This window comes from Heptranchias perlo, chromosome 21, assembly GCF_035084215.1.
Source record: "Heptranchias perlo isolate sHepPer1 chromosome 21, sHepPer1.hap1, whole genome shotgun sequence".
Lineage (NCBI taxonomy): Eukaryota > Metazoa > Chordata > Chondrichthyes > Hexanchiformes > Hexanchidae > Heptranchias > Heptranchias perlo.
In genome coordinates this window covers 9767293-9787032 of record NC_090345.1, presented here as the reverse complement: position 1 = coordinate 9787032, position 19740 = coordinate 9767293, and the positions used below count along the sequence as shown (strand labels likewise).

The 19740-nt window shown below is 39.0% G+C and overlaps 1 protein-coding gene across 3 annotated transcripts in view; it reads left to right on the top strand.

Annotated features, from left to right (window-relative positions):
* Positions 1–6456, top strand: part of sufu (suppressor of fused homolog (Drosophila)) — a 160021-nt gene extending 153565 nt beyond the window's left edge. For all 3 annotated transcript variants that reach the window (XM_068002081.1, XM_068002080.1, XM_068002077.1), the window contains 2 exons: positions 2060–2128; positions 3961–6456. In XM_068002081.1, the coding sequence (XP_067858182.1) occupies positions 2060–2128; positions 3961–4050 (159 nt within the window). In that variant the 3' untranslated portion in view covers positions 4051–6456. The remainder of the gene's footprint in view (positions 1–2059; positions 2129–3960) is intronic.
* Positions 6457–19740: the final 13284 nt, after the last annotated feature.

Sequence of the window (19740 nt, the reverse complement as noted above, 5' to 3'; positions counted from 1 at the left end):
TTATTAAAAAAAAAAGTTCATTTTTGTAAATTCTTGAAAAATTTTTCAGGGCTATTTTTGAGAGTGTATAATGGAGTTGATGAGGCATTTCATGCGGTTGTATCTCAGAGGGAATTTTTTTTTCTTGCTTTGTAATGGCCCAATTCTTTCTGCTGCATTGTGATGAATAGATAATTTTGCCGAAAGGTGTACAATATGATTGAATTACAAAAGTGGAAAATCAGGGGAAAATACACACATAATCCAAGTAAGAAGAAAATTGACGGAAGCTTATATGATACAAAACTTTATTATATGGAATATATTTTTTTGCGGACTTTAATGAGTGAATAACATGGACATCTTCAGAACAAAATATTTATCCAAATCTAGTAATGATATTTACTACTGAGCTCTTGTAACAGATGACAATCTTAATCTTCCCACACACATCTGCACATTATGCTCATTTTGAAACCCCCAATTTTCACCACCAGTTTTGACAGTTGATGTGACTTGTCAACTGACAGAGTTTTCATTAACTGTAAAGTTACCCAATTGAACACAGGTTTATGGAAAACCGAAATAATTACCAGGCACCTCTTCTCAACCATTTTCAGTTTTTTTTTTAAATCCCCAAGGGAGCAGAGATTGCCATACTTTTTTTTGCTTGAAAAGTTTTACTGCCTATTTTAATTATCTTTTTGACCTTTTTGGCGGGGGGTGGGGGAGGGAGGGAGAAAAGAGGCCTCAAGTGTACAGTCATGTGATGTACATTTGGAATGGCTAATACTTTGATGTACTGTGTTGATTACATGAACATATTGCTGTGTTGAACTGAACTAGTTTACATAGGCAATATCAAATGATTGGGTCAGTGGAGAATAATGTCCAGTTTCAGCTCTGTTGCCAAAGTTGTTGCACACTCTCCATATAAACTATTCCATTGGATGATGTCCTAAATTAAACAAAATAATGGGAGGCAACTGGCTGAGATCCAATCTGTTACATCAGTGGAACTATCTATTTAGAAAACAGGATATCGTGTAAACTTGGCATATCAAAGATAGTGATTCAGGATATGTTAAGGGGGATGTAAAGAAAAAAAATCTGCTGTTAGTAACTTACATTGAGGGATTTACTTCTTGAGGGCTTTACTTGAAGTTGTGCCATATTATTGTGCTAAGTTGCCAAAAAGAGAATGCAGGAAGAATTCCAACGGTAGACTTTGAATGTTTTAGCATACTTCTAGTATTTTTAGGTTAGCAGTTGTGTATTTTTGTTTATAACAATATTTAATGTTTATTGAATTTGGTATATGTAGGAGGACTGTGGGAGGGGGTTTCAAAATGAGCATATTTTGCAGAAGTGTGTGGGAAGATTAAGATTGTCACCTATTACAAGAGACCAGTAATAAATACCATTACTAGACTTGGATAAATATTCTGTTCTGAAGATGTTCATGTTATTCACTTTTTTATATATAGAATCCAGTTTTCAATTAATTTGGGAAGCAGACATTGTAGTAACTTTAGAAATTTTCCTTTGGGCTTTGGGGAAATTCCAAATACTTGGTGCTACTGAAGAAATAAAATTGATAGGCAAGTTTTGTAAATGCTTTCATTATGCTGGGAAAGCACCATGTATTGCTTTGAATTAAAATGAATGCATTTGTTCTTGAAACTCTAAGAATTTCTCAGAACTGAAAGTGCTGATAGATTTTTGCATTCTTTTGGCTTGGTGGAAAAATTGGGTAGGCAGCCAGTTCAAGAACAATTGACATGCCTTAAAAGAATAAGAGTCTAGAAGAGCTCCATGTCACTTCAGTCAAGATGTTCTTGTAGTGCTGCGACGTTTTCCTGGCCTGAAAGATATTAATAATGGCTTAACTGTAAAGAACAGAAAAGAATCTCCCCAACTTTACAGGTACGATGATGCCCTTTTTAGGGAAAATAGCATCTAGCAGAAGTCCTGTAAACTTGCTCATTGCACAGTAGTGTGACTAGTAGTGTGACATACAGTCCTAAAATAATATATACTGTGTTATATGTGCACCTTAATTTTTTTTTACCATCTTCAGATTCTGCTGAATGAAGAGTTTGTGGAAAAAATGCTAGAGGATTTAGAAGACCTAACCTCTCCTGAAGAAGTAAGGTTTCTCAAACGAGTTAGGAATTCAGAGAAACTGGTTCTTCAGATTTCTTATATATGCATGTGTATATATGGAGAGAGATGTATATATTCCTTGAATGCCCAATTTGTAGCACAGGAATTTTGCAGTTTTTGACACCCAGTTCACCATATGTTAACATACATTAAACAACCAAAATGGAACATAATGTATTTGATATCTTGGAATACTGTTTGTATAGTGGATATAAATGAGAAACTCAATCCAGGAAGGCAGTTGGGCTTACAATTGCAATATTTTTTTGGCCACCTAAACTTTGCTTTCATTTGTACCACCATCAGTCAATATTAGCACTAAAGTTAAGCAAACAGGTCTTGAACATTTTTAAACAATTTTTGTTTTAGGAGAACTTCCTTCCTTTACAATGCAAATTTACAATTGGGTATGAAATTGCTCTGTGTGCTGTTTATTACTGAAAATAAAGTATTACTTTGCTATAGTAAAAATACTCTTAATTTTTTAATCTAAAGAACAAATAGGGAAGAAAAGTCATTTTTGTTCCTGGCTCTAAGTAATTGTAGAAATCTTTTCCGCACTTTACTTTTGTGCTTGGTGTCTAAAAGCAGTTTTTAAAAATGGTACTTTAGGGAAATTAGGTGATGCAGTGAGTTAAACACTAGCCTTTCATCTCTGGAACCAGGTTCAAATCCACCTAGGTTCATGGGATAAAAATGTCCTCTGCTCTCTAGCTGGGAAATGGTCTCTCAGCGCTAGTATTAGTTGGCAATCTCACTCAAGAGGTTTTGGTAAGCTAGTGTGGGAAATAGATTTGCTAACTGTGTACTTCTGAGGTTGAGACTGAGTTTTTGGGGTAGAGTCGAAGAATCTTTACTCTAACTATTGTATACCTGAGCTGGGAGTGTTTGATGCTAACTTAAATGCCAGCAATAACAAAACAGTCCATTTCCCAGCACTGGCATCCCTAACTGTGATTGCAAAATTCACCATAAAAGGCATTAGCTGGTTAAAGTTTGTTATAGTAATATGCCTGTTTTCTGGTTTTATAAGTGAACCATAGTTATAATTGTAAACAAAAGTAAGATCTATATTACAATCAAAAGTGAGAGAAATTGCTTCTCTCTCATATTATTGCAAGATGTGCATGACTAGTTTTCTGTCCATAAGTATGATATAAAACCTGTTAAATGATGAGTAGACTGGGGTGATGGTCCTGGTAAACTTTCTCTTCTCTGATCTACCGAAACAGCTATGTATTACAGAAAAGTTTTTATATATACTAATTGATTTCCCATGGTGTTACACATGGAGTCACGACCAAGGTGAAACTGGGTTATGAGGCAAAAGATAAATGGCCCAGAAAATGCAGACGTAATTAAGTCCCTTTTAAAATGATGCATTCTGCCCTTATCTTTGTATTCCCATTATAAATTCCTGGGTCCACATTTATAAAGGGAACTGCCAGCACCTGGAGGGGGGAGGATGTAATTATAGCCTGTCAAGTTTACGTAGGCGGTTCCCATTATAAATGTGGATATAGGAATTTATAATGGCAAAAGTTAGCAGGAAGTGCATACAGACGTAAAATTTTGTATTGGGATACACTGCAGGTCCATCAGCATCTGAAAAGAGATGAGATGCATTATTCTTTCTGATGTAAATCTTGTGTCACAACAGTTCGTCCTCTTAAACATTAACTTTTGCACTTCTCTCTTCAAATGCTAATGGACTACTATTTACTTGTGGAATTTTATATTTTTATTTCATATTTATGCCATTTACAGTTTTAGTTTTATCTCTGAATATATATTTATTGTTTAACTTTTTTTTAGGTGATACTGCCAAAGGAGTATAGCTGGCCAGAGAAAAAGCTGAAAATTACAATTTTACCCGAATCGGCATTTGACAGTCCTCTGCAGTAGCCAAGAATACTAAGATTAAATGTTATCTGTGTCAAAATTCCTTGCATTTACGTGCCACTTCTAAGCTTGCAAAAGTAATTTTGCAAAAGGATGGCTACATAGGTATTGTAGCTTGAAGCTATACAAGAAAGAACACTAATATTAAATCCATTCCAATTAAACTGGAGACTCTATTTTAACTCACCATGCCTAATATGTTAAAGACAGTATGAGGTGGGGGGTGTATCAGTTGCACGTACTTAGTGTTTTTTTGTAGCTGATCATGCCTGTCTTATCTCTGTTGACTGAAGTGCTGACCAAGTACTGCGTGCCTACATTGTACTTGTCCTGTTGATGTGTGGATCATGCCAAAGACGTATTCCACTGGCAGGTAACTTATTTTGTGTTAGTTCAAATTAGTCTTGTACTTTTGTATCTTTCCACCAGAAGATTGATTTTTAAAAAGAAAGTTATGGGGAAGGAGGGGGCAAAGAGGCAACTGGTTAAAAGGGAGATGTTCAGATATTTATGCTGTTTAACATTTTCCTTTTGTATTGATGACAAAATCAACTTTATAATCATTGCTCTTTTTAAACACACATTTGGAAGTGTTTTGCATTAACCACTTTTGCTACATGTGTGAAATAGTAGTTTTCTAAAGGTTAATTATTAGCAGTTTCAATCTTTGATGGATGTTATTTTATTTTGCCTACTGCATAGAATCAAAGAATCTTTCAACACAGAAGGAAGCCATTCAGCACATTGTGCCTGTGCCAGCTCTTTGAAAGAGCTATCCTATTAGTCCCACTGCCCTGCTCTTTCCCCATAGCCCTGCAAGTTTTTCCTTTTCAAATACACATCCAATTCCCTTTTGAAAGTTACCATTGAACCTGCTTCCACCACCCTTTCAGGCAGTGCATTCCAGATCACCATAACTCGCTGCGTAAAAAAATTTCTCCTCACTGCCCCACCGTTTCTTTTGCCAATTATCTTAAATCTGTGTCCTGTGGTTATTGACGCTCCTGCCAGGGGAAACAGTTTCTCCTTATTTACTCTATCAAAACCCATCATAATTTTGAGCACCTCTATTAAATCTCCCCTTCGCTTTCTTTGCTCCAAGGAGAACAATCCCAGCTTATCCAGAGTCTCTACATAACTGAAGTTCCTCATCCCTGGTATAATGCTGATAAATTTCCTCTGCACCCTCTCCAAGGTCTTGACATCCTTCCTAAAGCGCGGTGTCCAGAATTGGACACAATACTCCAGCTGAGGCCTAACTAGTGATTTATAAAGGTATAGCATTAGCAAGACTTAAGTTTCTGAAATAATTGGGAAGTATATGGAAAAAATAATTAGGGAAAGAATGAAAGATGTCTTTCTAGCCACTTTAATTTAGTAGCCATTTCTTTTAAATAACCAACTATTTTTTTAAAATTACACATGTTCTGCTTTAACTTAAATGAAACACTCATCTAAGGTGGTTAGTCATCAGTTAAATTGGCAGGTCATGGGTGAGTATATGGAAACCAAATCTGTCTTCAGCAGTCACTATTAACTGCCTCACTCATTTAAAGAGGATGTTGCCTTGAATGACCTTTCAGGGCAAAAGCCTATTTGTAAATACAGATGTTTAGGATGATCCTGCATCAGTTGACCATTGTTTGAACAACTGTTTTAACTGTTCTCCTGAACTAAACAACTTGGAAGCTGGCGTGATGTTGACGTGCTTAGTGGCGGTTCAAACTGTACTTCAGCAGGCTACTGTGGCGAGTTTCTGGAACTGAATTACCCCATGGCAGTCCTTGGTATGCAGTCTTTTTAAGGTTAGGTTTATGACATAAAATCCAATATTGTCACCTGCATTCAAAGGTGATTGGCAACTGAGATTTAATAGTTTTAATTCATTTAGTCACCAATATCAACGGAGGTTTTAATCAGTCCTATATTTAATGTGAGCGCTGGCATTGAGGAAAAAACCCAACACTATCCTGCCACTGAAGTGGTTAAAGCCAGTTCTCACAACAGGCTAGTTGACAACTTTTTGTTTGAACAGCATTTAGAAGAAGAAAAATACGAGACTTCAATTCACTACAATAGTAGCATGCAATCAGCGTTCTAGGTGAACATTTTTGTAGTTCATCTTTTTTGTGTGCAGTGTTTTGTTTTTCATAGAATCTTGAGTCACTCTACGAATTTGATTTGAAGACCCCTGCAGAACTGCAGTGTAACGCATGGTTTTTAGATACTTTTTTAAATGAAGATTACTAGCACAGGTTTTTAAAAATGTTTTTATTGTAGTTGTCTATTGTAAATTTTTTACCGTGTGTAGTGCAGCTTGGCTTGCACTTGACTTTTGTAATATTTTTGTGAATCACTAAACTGTTCCATCAGTAATCTCTAAGTACATTAAAATAATTTACTTGATAATCCAAGTAGTTTGATTTGTTTTCTGTATATACATTAATCCATTTACCTGCAAATAAAGGTTTACTCTACATAACCATATTTCGCACCTTTCTCACTCCCTGAACTTTTGCATTGATGATTTTTATCTGGTCAGTTTACAGGGGGAGTTTTGCTTTTCATCTGTGGAATTACTACTTCTACCATTACACAAAAAAAAATTCCCCTCCCATTCTTAGAGCATTAAGAACTAGGATTTCTTGCTAACTTTGTGCTTATGCCAATAGCAGTCAAAAGAGCCAGGATTGCTGCCGTGGGGTTATTTTATGTGCAGTTCATGAAGAAATTCCACCTGAAATCTCTAAAAGAGAAAGACTTGACTGTCTCTCTTACCTACTTGGTATGGTAACCTTACAGGTGTTACCTGGAATAGTAAATCTTAATATTTAAGAATAATGACTACTATCTAATGTCAGAAATCTGCCTTTTCATTTCATTTTTCACCTTGTGATGAGACCCAGTTTACCCTCCCTTGTTAAGGGCATTGTTTCAGTTATACACTGCAGCAGTTTGGCTCTTACTTTGGTTCTGTGTTCTCCAACCTAGTGGAAACTAGAATCGGACTCCTGGAAATAATTTTCCTCTATAGATATCGGAGGAGAACTAGATCTCTGGACAACTAACTCTGAGCCACCTGTTGTGGTGACTTAGCACCTTTTTAATGAGGGTGTTTTTGAGTTTTAACTTTAGTTACTGGATGGATTTGTTTTCTTTTTAAGTGATGGAAACATTTTTGTTTATCAGCTAGACAGCTTTACAGCTTCTTTACCATGTGGTTCATAAAATGTGTCTTGAAAGTGTTACAAGATATGAAACATTTACAAAGAAAAATTTACAAAGAACATGTTTACAGTGCAAAATTAATCCCTTTACCATAAAAATTTAATCCCATTTTTTTTCATTTTTGAAATTGAAGGCCAACTCAAACCACTCTTCCTCTTCCTTTGTTCTCCCTACCCTTAGAACTTAATGCTTTTTTGATGATCCTCCATCCAACCGCCCCAAAATCTTTGTCGATGCACAATCCCCCTCCAGTCTGCCTGTTTATTTCTCTAATAGCCGCATTTATATCTACAAATATTTTTAAGGCAATAAACCTGTTGTAGCAGAATTCTACAATCCATTCATTGTTTCACCTGGTGAGAATAGTAATATGCAGCCCCTGGGCATTGCTGCAGGAGTTCCTCAGGGCAGTGTCCTAGGCCCAACCATCTTCAGCTGCTTCATCAATGACCTTCCCTCCATCATAAGGTCAGAAATGGGGATGTTTGCTGATGATTGCACAGAGTTCAGTTCCATTCGCAACCCCTCAAATAATGAAGCAGTCCGAGCCCGCATGCAGCAAGACCTGGACAACATCCAGGCTTGGGCTCATAAGTGGTAAGTAATATTCGCGCCAGATAAGTGCCAGGCAATGACCATCTCCAACAAGAGGGAGTCTAACCACCTCCCCTTGACATTCAACGGCATTACCATCGCCGAATCCCCCACCATCAACATCCTGGGGGTCACCATTGACCAGAAACTTAACTGGACCAGCCATATAAATACTGTGGCTACGAGAGCAGGTCAGAGGCTGGGTATTCTGCGGCGAGTGACTCACCTCCTGACTCCCCAAAGCCTTTCCACCATCTACAAGGCACAAGTCAGGAGTGTGATGGAATACTCTCCACTTGCTTGGATGAGTGCAGCTCCAACAACACTCAAGAAGCTCGACACCATCCAAGATAAAGCAGCCAGATTGATTGGCACCCCATCCACCACCCTAAACATTCACTCCCTTCACCACCGGCGCACAGTGGCTGCAGTGTGTACCATCCACAGGATGCATTGCAGCAACTCGCCAAGGCTTCTTCGACAGCACCTCCCAAACCCGCGACCTCTACCACCTAGAAGGACAAGAGCAGCAGGCACATGGGAACAACACCACCTGCACGTTCCCCTCCAAGTCACACACCATCCCGACTTGGAAATATATCGCCATTCCTTCATTGTCGCTGGGTCAAAATCCTGGAACTCCCTTCCTAACAGCACAGTGGGAGAACCGTCACCACACGGACTGCAGCGGTTCAAGAAGGCGGCTCACCACCACCTTCTCAAGGGCAATAAATGCCGGCCTCGCCAGCGATGCCCACATCCCATGAACGAATAAAAAAAAAAGTTGTCTGTCGAGCCTTGATCTCATGTCCTGCTATTCCTGATGTACAATGCAACATAATTTATAACAAAAACCAAATAAGCTGGAAACACAGCTGGTGTGAGTCAACACCTAAGGAGAGAACATAGTCTACATTTCGGAGTGTACCCTTCAGAACTGAAAAATAAGAAATTGGCAGGCACAATATAGTAACAGAACATGCTCCCAAAATAGTGACTCATCCAAAAACCATGTGCATGTGAAATTAGAACCTAGTTAGTAGGTGTGAATCACCAGTATTAAACTGATGACAAAAATTTCATTTGAAAAGTAGATGCATAAAGGACATAATAGTAATGCAATTAAGATGCATTTTCCTCTATATCAAATAATGATTATCAGTAAGATATTTTATCTGCCATGATTTTCCAGTGCAATAAATTCCAATGTCGGTGGATCCTACACTGATTTTTTTTTTCTGAGGATGCAAAACTTTTAAAGAGCACAGTAAAACAAAAATCACAATTCAACATCAAACAAACTGCTGCTCCCCCCACTTTGATCACTCTTTGAACAAGGTTTTTGAGATACTTGTTATAAATTTATTCTTTACTAATTTTGTTTGCCCTCTGGTAACAATGTGCACTTACTTTATCTGTGCCATTTAATATACTACATGTATTCAACATACCAGCAGTGGCAGGAGAATGCCAGCAATTACTGATGGCCTAACGAGTACAGGCTGTCATGCAGTAGTACTAAGCCATAAAAGTGCACAGGTTTGTGTTAGCTTATCTCAGGGTGGTAGTTTGAAGAGGGCTACAAATGTGTTTGACGTCCCTCGACTAGGGAGGGGATGGGGGAAAGCGAGTCATTGTTTCCACTCCTGATTTTAAACCAATAAACTGGAAGGTGGGTGTATGAGAACAGTTGAGCTCAGCTGTGATTCCCTTCCACAGTTGAATAGCCTGTCATCTGTTTAGAATCACCCTGAAGGACGGCCAATTGGGCAAGGTACCAGAGGGCTGGCATGCTCATTGAACCAAGCTTTAATCTCATGATCCACATAGGTGCCTAAAAGAGTCTCAACGGCCACATATAAATCTTAAATCAGTGCACCCATTAATTTGCCTATATCAAATTGATGATACAAATGGATGTTGGTGGCATGATTTAGAATGTATCCACAAATAAGAACAAACCCAAAAGTTTCTAACAGTGCAAAGCAGCAAATACGAAATAGGAGCACAAATAGAACTTAGTTACCTGGACTTTGAGGGATTGCCAGAAATCTGCAGCTACAGATTGAAAGCCCGAACCATTGCAGGAGTTGGCACCTTCAGAGGAATGGGGAGAAAGGATAAAATTAGAAGGGAAAAGAATTAATGTACACTTATGTGGCCAGGACTCCCCCACTGGACTGCTGGAAATTATTCTCTCCTGTAGCTCCAAAACCATCAACGTGGAGAAAGGTTAGAACTGAGATTTATAATCAAAATGAATGAGATAGTTTGATCCATTTAAACCTGCGTTGGTTTTTATTTGACTGACGTGAAAATTCTTACTCCACAGGACGGCGTGGAACTGATAAAAGCACTCCCCCCACCCCCGCATTAAACAAAAGTTATAATAGGGACTTCAGTCTGTTGCAGTGGCTCCAACCATAAACCGTTGCCACTTGTTTAACATGGAACAGGAGATGGCACATGCAGAAAAACATTAAACCTCTCTACCAACAAAACACGTTTGATTTATTTGCTAAAGAGCTAGCTGACTCAGATATTTGCAAGTTATCTTAATTGCTCATAAGGCTTTAATTTAAAATTTCACTTTTAATCTGGGTATTTAAATGCATTTTACATGTTTTGCCCCCTTTTTACCTGGAGTTTGTGTGTGAATGCTGCAAGTCAGAGACGGTGTGGTATGGTCAATTTGTGTAGAATTTCCCTTCTGGATGACATCATGAACAGGGAGACATGATTACAGCTTACTGTGCAAAGTGAATTCCAAACCTCATTTGTGCCATGCAGGGACATTCTATGCATTTGATCAGCTTAGAACCATAATATTTAAATAAGGAAGGGTTAATAAGTGTAGTAAATGTACCGATATCCCCGTTCCGTGGCAATTTGGGTGACTACAAATTTTCATTTGTATCACACTGGTGCAATCCGGGGTAATCACTCTTCAGGTCTATTATTCATTTTAATGAGTTTGTCATGTGACGTGAATTATCTGTCATGTAAAAAGAGGATCATTTTTTAAAGAAAAGGTTCTCTATGAAAACAGATGTAACTTTTTTTTAATAAATTGTTTCCACGTCATGCAATGTAGCGTCCCCTGCCAAGAATACCTAGTAGAAACCTGCTGCCAGAATTCTGTTGATGCATGCTACAGCTGGCAGCTGAGAGTTGCGTGAGAACAGTGTGACGTCTTTCTCTTCCCCCTGTCTTGCAATGTTTACAACCCTTCCTGATAGCTGCTCCGTTTTTCTCTTTTCCCCCTTCCGTTCCCTGTCTCTTCTCCCAGTACCATGGCCAAAATCAGAGCCTCACTCTGTTGGAAGTCATGTTTGCAATTGGAGTACCATGACTGCCCAAAGATGTTCATTTATACACAATGTCCAGTTGATAAAGAACTTCAAATAAAAAAGGAGGAAACAAGAACTTATATAGTGCCTTCCATGAGCTCAGGACATCACAAGGCGCTTCACAGCCAATTGACTACTATTTGAAGTGTGGTCACCGTTGTAACGTAGGGCATCGTGGTAGCCAATTTGAGCATAAAAAGGTCCCCCAAACAGCAATGAGATAAATTACCAATGAAACTGTTTTACTGGTGTTGGTTGAAGGATAAATGTTAGCCAAGACATTGGGAAAACTCCCCTGCTCCTCTTCAAATAGTGCCATGGGATCTTTACCCCCATGTGAGAGGGCTGTTGGGACCTCTGTTTAAGGTCTCATCCAAAAGATGGCACCTGTGACAATGCAGCACTCCCTCAATGCTGCACTGGAATGTCAGCCGAGATTATGCACTCAAGTCCTGGAGTGTGGGTTTGAACGCATGACCTTCTGACTCAGAAGTGAGAGTGCTACCGGTGAGCAAAGTCTGACACCAAGCATCATAGTAACAGCCATTAAAAGATGTTCAGGGGCTTGATTGGGTGACATCATGATTTGTACTCATCACAATCAGTATATATGGGACCTCATTTAATCCTGTTGTCCACTGTCACATTGCTTTTCCGTAGAACTCATCCAGGTTGAGAAGGTGCTTTGCGATAACAAAACGTGTCACTTCAAAAGTAGGAAAACTGATATTCTTCATCTTCACACTTGCCTCCTTTCTTTCTTTGTGCTATCTTCCACCACAAACTCCACTACCTTGCCATTGATGCCATCTTCTTCTCTGGCCACTCTTTCAGGTTGAACCAGACACTTTGCAGCCTTGGCCTCCTGTTCAACCTTGAGCTGAGGTTCAGACCACATAAACTGTCCATCACAAAAGACCCTCTGGTTAACCTCCATAATGTCACCCACCTCCATTCCTGTCTTAGCCCCTCCACTGTTGAAACCCTTGTACATACCTTGATAACCTCCAAACTCTTACTACGCCAATATTCTCTTTGCTAGCCCCCAATTTTATGTCCTCGATGAAATCTAACTTCTCAAACTCTGCTGCACGTATTCTTTCCTAAACTAAGTCCTGCCTGCCCATAGCCCTACGATTTGATGACCTACATTGGATCTTCGTTCCCTAAGGCCACGGGTTTAAAATCCTCACTTGCGTCTTTAAAACCCTCCATGGCCTCACCCCATCCCATCTCTATACTTTCTTCCAGCCTTATAAACCCCCCCCCAAAAAAAAACTCTGTTCCTTTGACTCCTGTCTCCCTTTGCCCTATCATTTTATCCAGCTGCTTATGACTCCCATTAACAGCCTTCTAGAGGGTCTAGTGCACTTTATAACTCTCTAGCTTTCCCTGTAGTGTGGTTACCACCTGGTCTGTTTTGCACCAGGCAGCCTGAAAGTCTCTAAAATGTAAACTGGACGTAAAGTTGCTTTTTTAGATAATTTTTTTCTAATTATTCACTGTCTTGTGGTATGGATATATTAAAGCTTTCCTTTGCAACAAAGATAGATTAGATTTGAGCTATGATCCCTTGCACACACTGACCTGTGTCCAGTTTTGAACTTGTTAAAAGATGGTTATCTTATTGCTGTTGGTTATGAAACCATTTATTTGAAGTTTGAAAGCGAGCACATAATTTCATCACTGGTAGGGTGAGAGGAGGCTCTTGTGGAGCATAAACACTGGCATAGACCAGTTGGGCCAAATGGCCTGTTTCTGTGCTATAAGTTCTATGTAATCATTAGCAACAGAGCCTCCTACTGCCTGCATTTTACTTTCTGCAATTCCCTCTCTTAAATCCCTCTGACTTTCTCTTTTTAGGTCCATATCTCCTGAAAGGCATAATAATTTTAAAATAATTCAAACAAGCAGTAAAAGCATATAGATTGCAGAATATCATGCTCTCAGATTACTAGATCTAATTTTTGATAATTACAAGATTATCATTCGTTCAATTGGGTAAAGATTAAGCTGTTTCTGTATTAGCTTCACATTTTTGGTATAAATCAGAGGTAGCAGAACTCATGGCATTCGGTGGTTGTAATTAGTCATATTATTCACTTGTACTGTAACTAAACATGAAATTCCAAAGTGTTGGATGTGCACAGTAGCGTTTAATGGCTGAGCAGTGCGTCCTATTTGATATTTCCTGAGGGTTGTACTAGCTAGCAAATGATGTAGATAAATTACTGGTAAGAGATTATTTATTCTGCTCTAAATATTTGACCAGGATGCACAGATACCAAATAATACAGCTGTACTTCAAAGCAAAACTCTAGTTTGCACTGGCTCTGTAGGGGAGCATCCTTTTGAGGTTAGGGCTAAATCAGATTTTTGAGATGGAGCAGAGGGAGCTTCATTGCATCTACCCTAGGATTGCTCAAAACCGAGAGTGCCAAAAATAGAAATGTATTCAGTTACCTAGTGCTGATGTTGCTCACATTGAACATCAAAATAAAGGGAAGAGTACCAACTTGCTGTACTGCAGAAGAGTCTGTAGGTTTGTGCCTGCATTTCTCTGCACACTGAATCCCTGATCTTAGTCACAATATGGGGAGGCCTCATTTGTTGGCCAGAAGCTGCTGTACGTACAGAGTGAGTGAGTCACTTCCGGCATATTTGGCTTCTAGTTTGAGTGGCAATGGTGAAAGCCTGGGAGCAGGCTGCCTGGCACCTCACCAGTGAATGGCTCTTGGCATAAGGAAATCCAAAGTAGGAAGTATAAAGTAGAAATGACAACCCACACAAATGATATTTGACACTGGACTTAATAGGGCTAGGCAAACCATTCCAGCAGGCAGCTATATCTGGGAAAGTCTTATTATCCCAGGAGAGGAAAACTGGCCTGCTTTACTGCTTTGTAATATGCCTGAAACATTAGCATTCCTTCTCATGTAGAGATCATTATAACTTGCTTGTGCGAGAGTTAGGGGAGGTTTATACCCTAAAGTCTTGCCATCATTGGTAAAATATGTTCTATTTAAATAGCTAGGCACTTGCATTATAAGTGCAAGAATTTAATTTTTATGTAGCTTTTGAATATTGCAAAAATAGACTGGCAAGACTAATAAAATTACAGTGATTTATCAAATATTCAACATTTATTGCACTGTACAGTTTGGTGTGGAATATATACCGAGGTGAAAGATACTCAGCAGGTGACTTTTAAATTAGATTTTCCACTATAATCCATCAGCTTTTAATGATGAAATATTAGTGGCTAAATAATGGCCATGTTTATCAACGCGCTGTACATGTAAAGACGTTCCAAATGTAGAGCGGATAAAATGAAAATACAATTCAGTTTCCTATAGCCAGCACTGGAAGAGAAATCCTTAATCAAAGGATATTTTATTTGTTGAAATTACTTCAAAGCAGTAGCTTCTCGACTCCATTGTTTTATCTGTTTAAGCACTTCCCTTCGCTATATTTGTGGACTTGTTTAAACAGTATCAAGGGTATAAATAGTATAGCGGTCAGTCCAAATCTCACCATGGCAAGTTGTGAAATTAAATTTAATAAGCTGGCACCAGGATAAAATTGCCATAAAAACCCAACTGGTTCATTAATGTCCTTCAAGGAAGGGAGCCTGCCACCTCTACGCCATGACTGCAATCCACACTACATGGCTGAATCTTAATGCTATTTGTAGTGGCCTGGCAAGCCAATCAGTTGTACAAACAGTTGCTTAGAAAAAAAATGGCCCCTCACGTTCTCGACAAATGTTTTTGTCATTATCCTGAGAAAAATTTTTTTAAAACACATTCGGGCATGAAAATTGAAAATTGATCATTCTTGGGTACCTTTTATTAACTTCTGATTGATCATGTAGATGTCATCAATTTTAGATTGAATTAATTAGATTCTTCGTACATTTCCCATGCACGAAAAATAACCTTCATCATGGCCACCAATTATGGAACAGTATCATGGTGTAAACAATATAGAAATGAGAAATGCCACTCATCTTGCTCTTCTCCCAGGCCCTGTTTTGGATGACTGTTTTCAATTTTCTCCTACTTCAAATCCACATCTCTGTATTCTTACGAATCAGCAATTGATCTAATTTCTTTTTCAATGCTTCAACTGAGTCCATATTTACTGTACTAGTTGGTAGTCTGCACCATAAGTGAGTGAATCTGCGTGTGAAACAAGTTGTTCCTTAGAAGATATACCTGTGATTTCTTTAGCTTGTCCTCTAGTTCTTCTATCCTATTTTTGCAAAAAAAAATGCTTTATGGATTCCCTTTACTTTAAAAACTGGACTGGGCCCTTATCAGTATCACTTTCTTCGAATAGTTTTCTGTGGGCCTACTTTTGCACCCCAATATTTTGTTTGTCTTTGACATTAAGCTTTCAATATCTGGTCAACTATTACACCCAGATCCTTTTCTTGATTCAAGTTACTTGATGATATGTTGACATTTATAACACCAATATGTTTCCCTAGATTTTTAAATATTAATTCGTAATTTTTGACGTACCTTCCAAGTTGCTCGGTCTCTCTAGATCTCTGCATTTTATCCCTTTCCCCAACGCTGCTTCCTTCCCAAGTTTGGTGTCGTATGCAACCTTGTACCTTCTTTCAACCTCTTAGATTATTTATACAGACAAGCGGTTCTCACGTGCGCTACTTGTGGTGAGTCAAGTTATGTTGGTGCAGGAATGCTCATCTCCACTGAGAGGATTTAGAAAGTTTGTAAAGGATCACTCCAGATACGACAAAGTAAGTGTTTTTTGATTATTCAATTTCCAGAAACCAATGTTTTCCTTAATCACTTGTAAACAATTTTACAACACCAAGTTATAGTCCAGCAATTTTATTTTAAATCACTACAGGTCAATAAAAGAAATAACACAATAATGTAAATATATCTCTGCGGATAAGATGAGGGAGCAGTTGCTTAGTGACCATCTGTTTAGGGTGTGTTTTTTTTATAGCAAAGGCCAAGAAACATAAAACTGATAACTTTAATCTTATTTAAATCTTTCTTTCTCTACCATATATCTCTGCGACAATACTTGGTATAATTAAACATTTTAAATTCAAAACTTCCTTTCAATTGTAAATAAAGGTACAGTAGTTTTGGAAGTTGCTATCTGTTCATATGAATAATTATTGTTTCAGAGTTTAGTATTAATGAATCAGAGAGGCAGCTGGTGTGGTCATTTAGAATACATTACAAAATATAAAGATTCACTTTGATCTTTAGCATTGTTTAAAGTGTCATGTGTCACACTATTAGTCTGCATATACTCATTAATTGATGATTATTTATGTTGCCCAGAAAACCTGTATTATAACTTTTCACTGTCAAATACACCCTGTTTTATTCCTTCTAAACTCACAACTCAGCACCAGACTCTGCTCCAAAACATCATAGCAACCAGTGCTCTCTTGTGTATAAATGTGGACACGATTTATAATGGAAAAAACTAACACAAAAATTTGCCAAAAAAGCGATAACAGGAAGTAAGGTTTTGTGAACAGGAAGTGCATGTAGATGTGAGATTTTTAATGTAGATTGTGAGTAGCAGTGGTGGCAGGGCTGATCCCTGGAGAACTCTGCTCAGCATTGATCATTACCCTTTGTTTCCTGTTACTTAGCCAAGTTATTACCCAATGTAAAACTCAATCTTGTACACCAAGAGCTTTCACTTCAGCCACAGGTCTCTCATGAGGCATTTTGTCAACTGCCTTTTAAAAGTCAAGACACAACATGCACCATATTATCATCATTTATCAATTCTGTTATATCCCCAGCTTCCGGTAAATTGTTGCACGTACTATGCCTTTCATGCATTTATGGTGGCAATGAATTACTGTCTCTTGCTGTTGAAATACTTCATTCATAATCAGACTCTAATGTTTTTCCTACTGTGGATGCTAAGGTAACAGGACTATAATTTTCCAGGATTAAACATCTGAACGTTTTTCTCAGCAAAAAAAAAGCAAATATTAGCTACTTCCCAATCTTCCTGGTCCTATCACCGTAATTTAATTGGCTTTTCGAAAACAAAGTCACCACAGCTTCCTACGTTTACCCTTCATTTTGTTCAATGTTCTTGGATGCTTTCCATCTGTTCCTGCCACCTTATGAAGTCCTGTTTTAGTTGACCATTTTAATACATACTTTGGTTTTCTGTATGATCTGCACTGCACAAAGCCCTGTAGCAAAAACACTTTTTAACATAAAGTTTCTGCTCTATTATTTTTTTCTCATTATCTCATCTCTCTGATCTTGCAAGGTGCTTTACTTGTTCTTCAGTCACTTGCCAATCTGTACCATACCCCCCAATACTTTTTGTAATTCCCTACTATCCATTTGAGTTTCTCTGTTTTAATTCCGCCAGCACACCAGGGTCTGAGCACATAATCTAGGCTGGTGTTCCAGTGCAGTACTTACAATGCTGCATTGCTGGAGATGCTGTCCTTTGTTAAACCAAGGCTATGCCTTGTCTGTTCAGCTGGATGTTAAAGATCCCACAGCACTATTCAAAGAAGAGCAAGGGGGTTTTCCCAGTGTCTGGACCAACATTTACCCCTCAACCATTTCCTTGATTTTTGTAAGATCTTGCTGTGCGGCTGCAACAACACTTAAGAAACTCTACGCCATCCAGGACAAAGCAGTCCACTTGATCGGCAGCCCCTCTACCACCTTAAACATCCACTCCCTCCTCCAGTAGCACACTGTGGCTGCAGTGTGTACTATGTACAGGATGCAATGCAGCAACTCGCCAAGGCTTCTTCGACAGCACCTTCCAATCCCGTGACCTCCACCACCTTGAAGGACAAGGGCAGCAGGTACATGGGAACACCATCACCTCCAGGTTCCCTTCCAAGTCACACACCATCCTGAATTGGACATAGAATCGGCGTTCCTTCATCTTAACTGGGTCAAAATCCTGGAAGTCCCTACGTAACAGCACTGTGGGAGAACCTTCACCACATGCCTATCAAGCGGATTGCTGTGTCCTGGATGGTGTCGAGCTTCTTGAGTGTTGTTGCAGCTGCACCCATCCAGGCAAGTGGAGAGTATTCCATCCCACTCCTGACTTGTGCCTTGTAAAAGTAATCTAAATCCTTTTTGCAACCTTTCTACGTCCTCTGTCTTTACTGCCGTCCCTTTTTTTTTTACTGTCATCAACAAATTTATAGCTCCCACTCTTGAAGACAGTGACTTATGCTGGAGTATCACTCGACAAAAGCCAGCAGCTCTCTGGTACTTCACCCAAGTAACCACTCTTTATGTGCGGACTCAAACAATGAGTTGCAGTGGACTATCCGTCTTTGGGGTCTCATAGTTGAGGTTGGTCTCGCCCTCAACCGGACATCCAAGTGGAATTGTTTCAAATTTTTCCCACGACTAAACTTACTGGTCTATCATTTCCAGCTCCGTCTTTTAACAATTTTTTAAGTATATAGAAAGCAGTAGAACTTCCTTCATTAATGATTAACGTGGTCTGGAGGTATCTCTAATGCTATAATTGATAAGTACTGACAAATATTTAATTCCGGAAATTAATTTTAATTGAACTTCCCCTCCGGTGTAACAACAGAGGAAATCTATTATGTTAAGTCTCCAAGTTATGAGTGAATTTTTTCAATAAGCTGTTAATGCTGTATTGCACCACAATTTTTCATTTAAAATTATTTTTTCTGATGTACTACTAGCAATTAAAGATCCCAGCCTATTTTTAAAAAAAATTCTTCAAAATGGCCTGAACTTCCCAAGATACTTAATGCAAAAGGATTGAAGGCTGAGATCATGAAAACCCCAATTTGTGCCCTCGCACCACAGAATTCTGATCTTCACCCCCAAATTCTATCACCAACATTGAGAGAGGCTCCAGATGGCTGAATTGACCTCCGATACAAAGGTGGTTCTAGACTGACTGTTGCTGGGTGGAAAAGACAATATTCATTCTTTTCTCTCCAATAATCTCCCCTGCTCTGCTAAAGACACCGCCTGTTGCTAGGGTACAGTTTCATGGGTACCAGCCACCCGCCAATACCTCATATCAGTTGACTGCAGAGACAGTGAATGGCAGCAGGCTAATTTAAAGTTGAATGCGTCACAGCCGAGCCTGATCACAGAAGCACAAACTTTCACCGATTTATTGCCCTGTGATGCTGACGTTAATTTGGTGGCTAATCAGAGACCGAGGGGTTGAACCTGGGACCTTTTTGGTCTATACTTGCACCCTCAGTAAACTTGAACTCATCCAAAACTCTGTTGCCCAAATCCCAACTTGCACCAAGTGCCGTTCACCCAACACCCCTGACCTACTTTGGCTACCAGTCCGGCAATGCCTCGATTTTAAAGTTCTAATCCTTGTTTTCAAATCCCTCCTTGGCCTCGCCTCTTCCTATCGCTGGTAACCTCCTCCAGCCCTACAACCCTCTGAGAGCTCGACGCTCCTCCAATTCTGGCCTCTTGCGCATCCCTGATTTTCACTGCTCCACACTGCAGCCGTG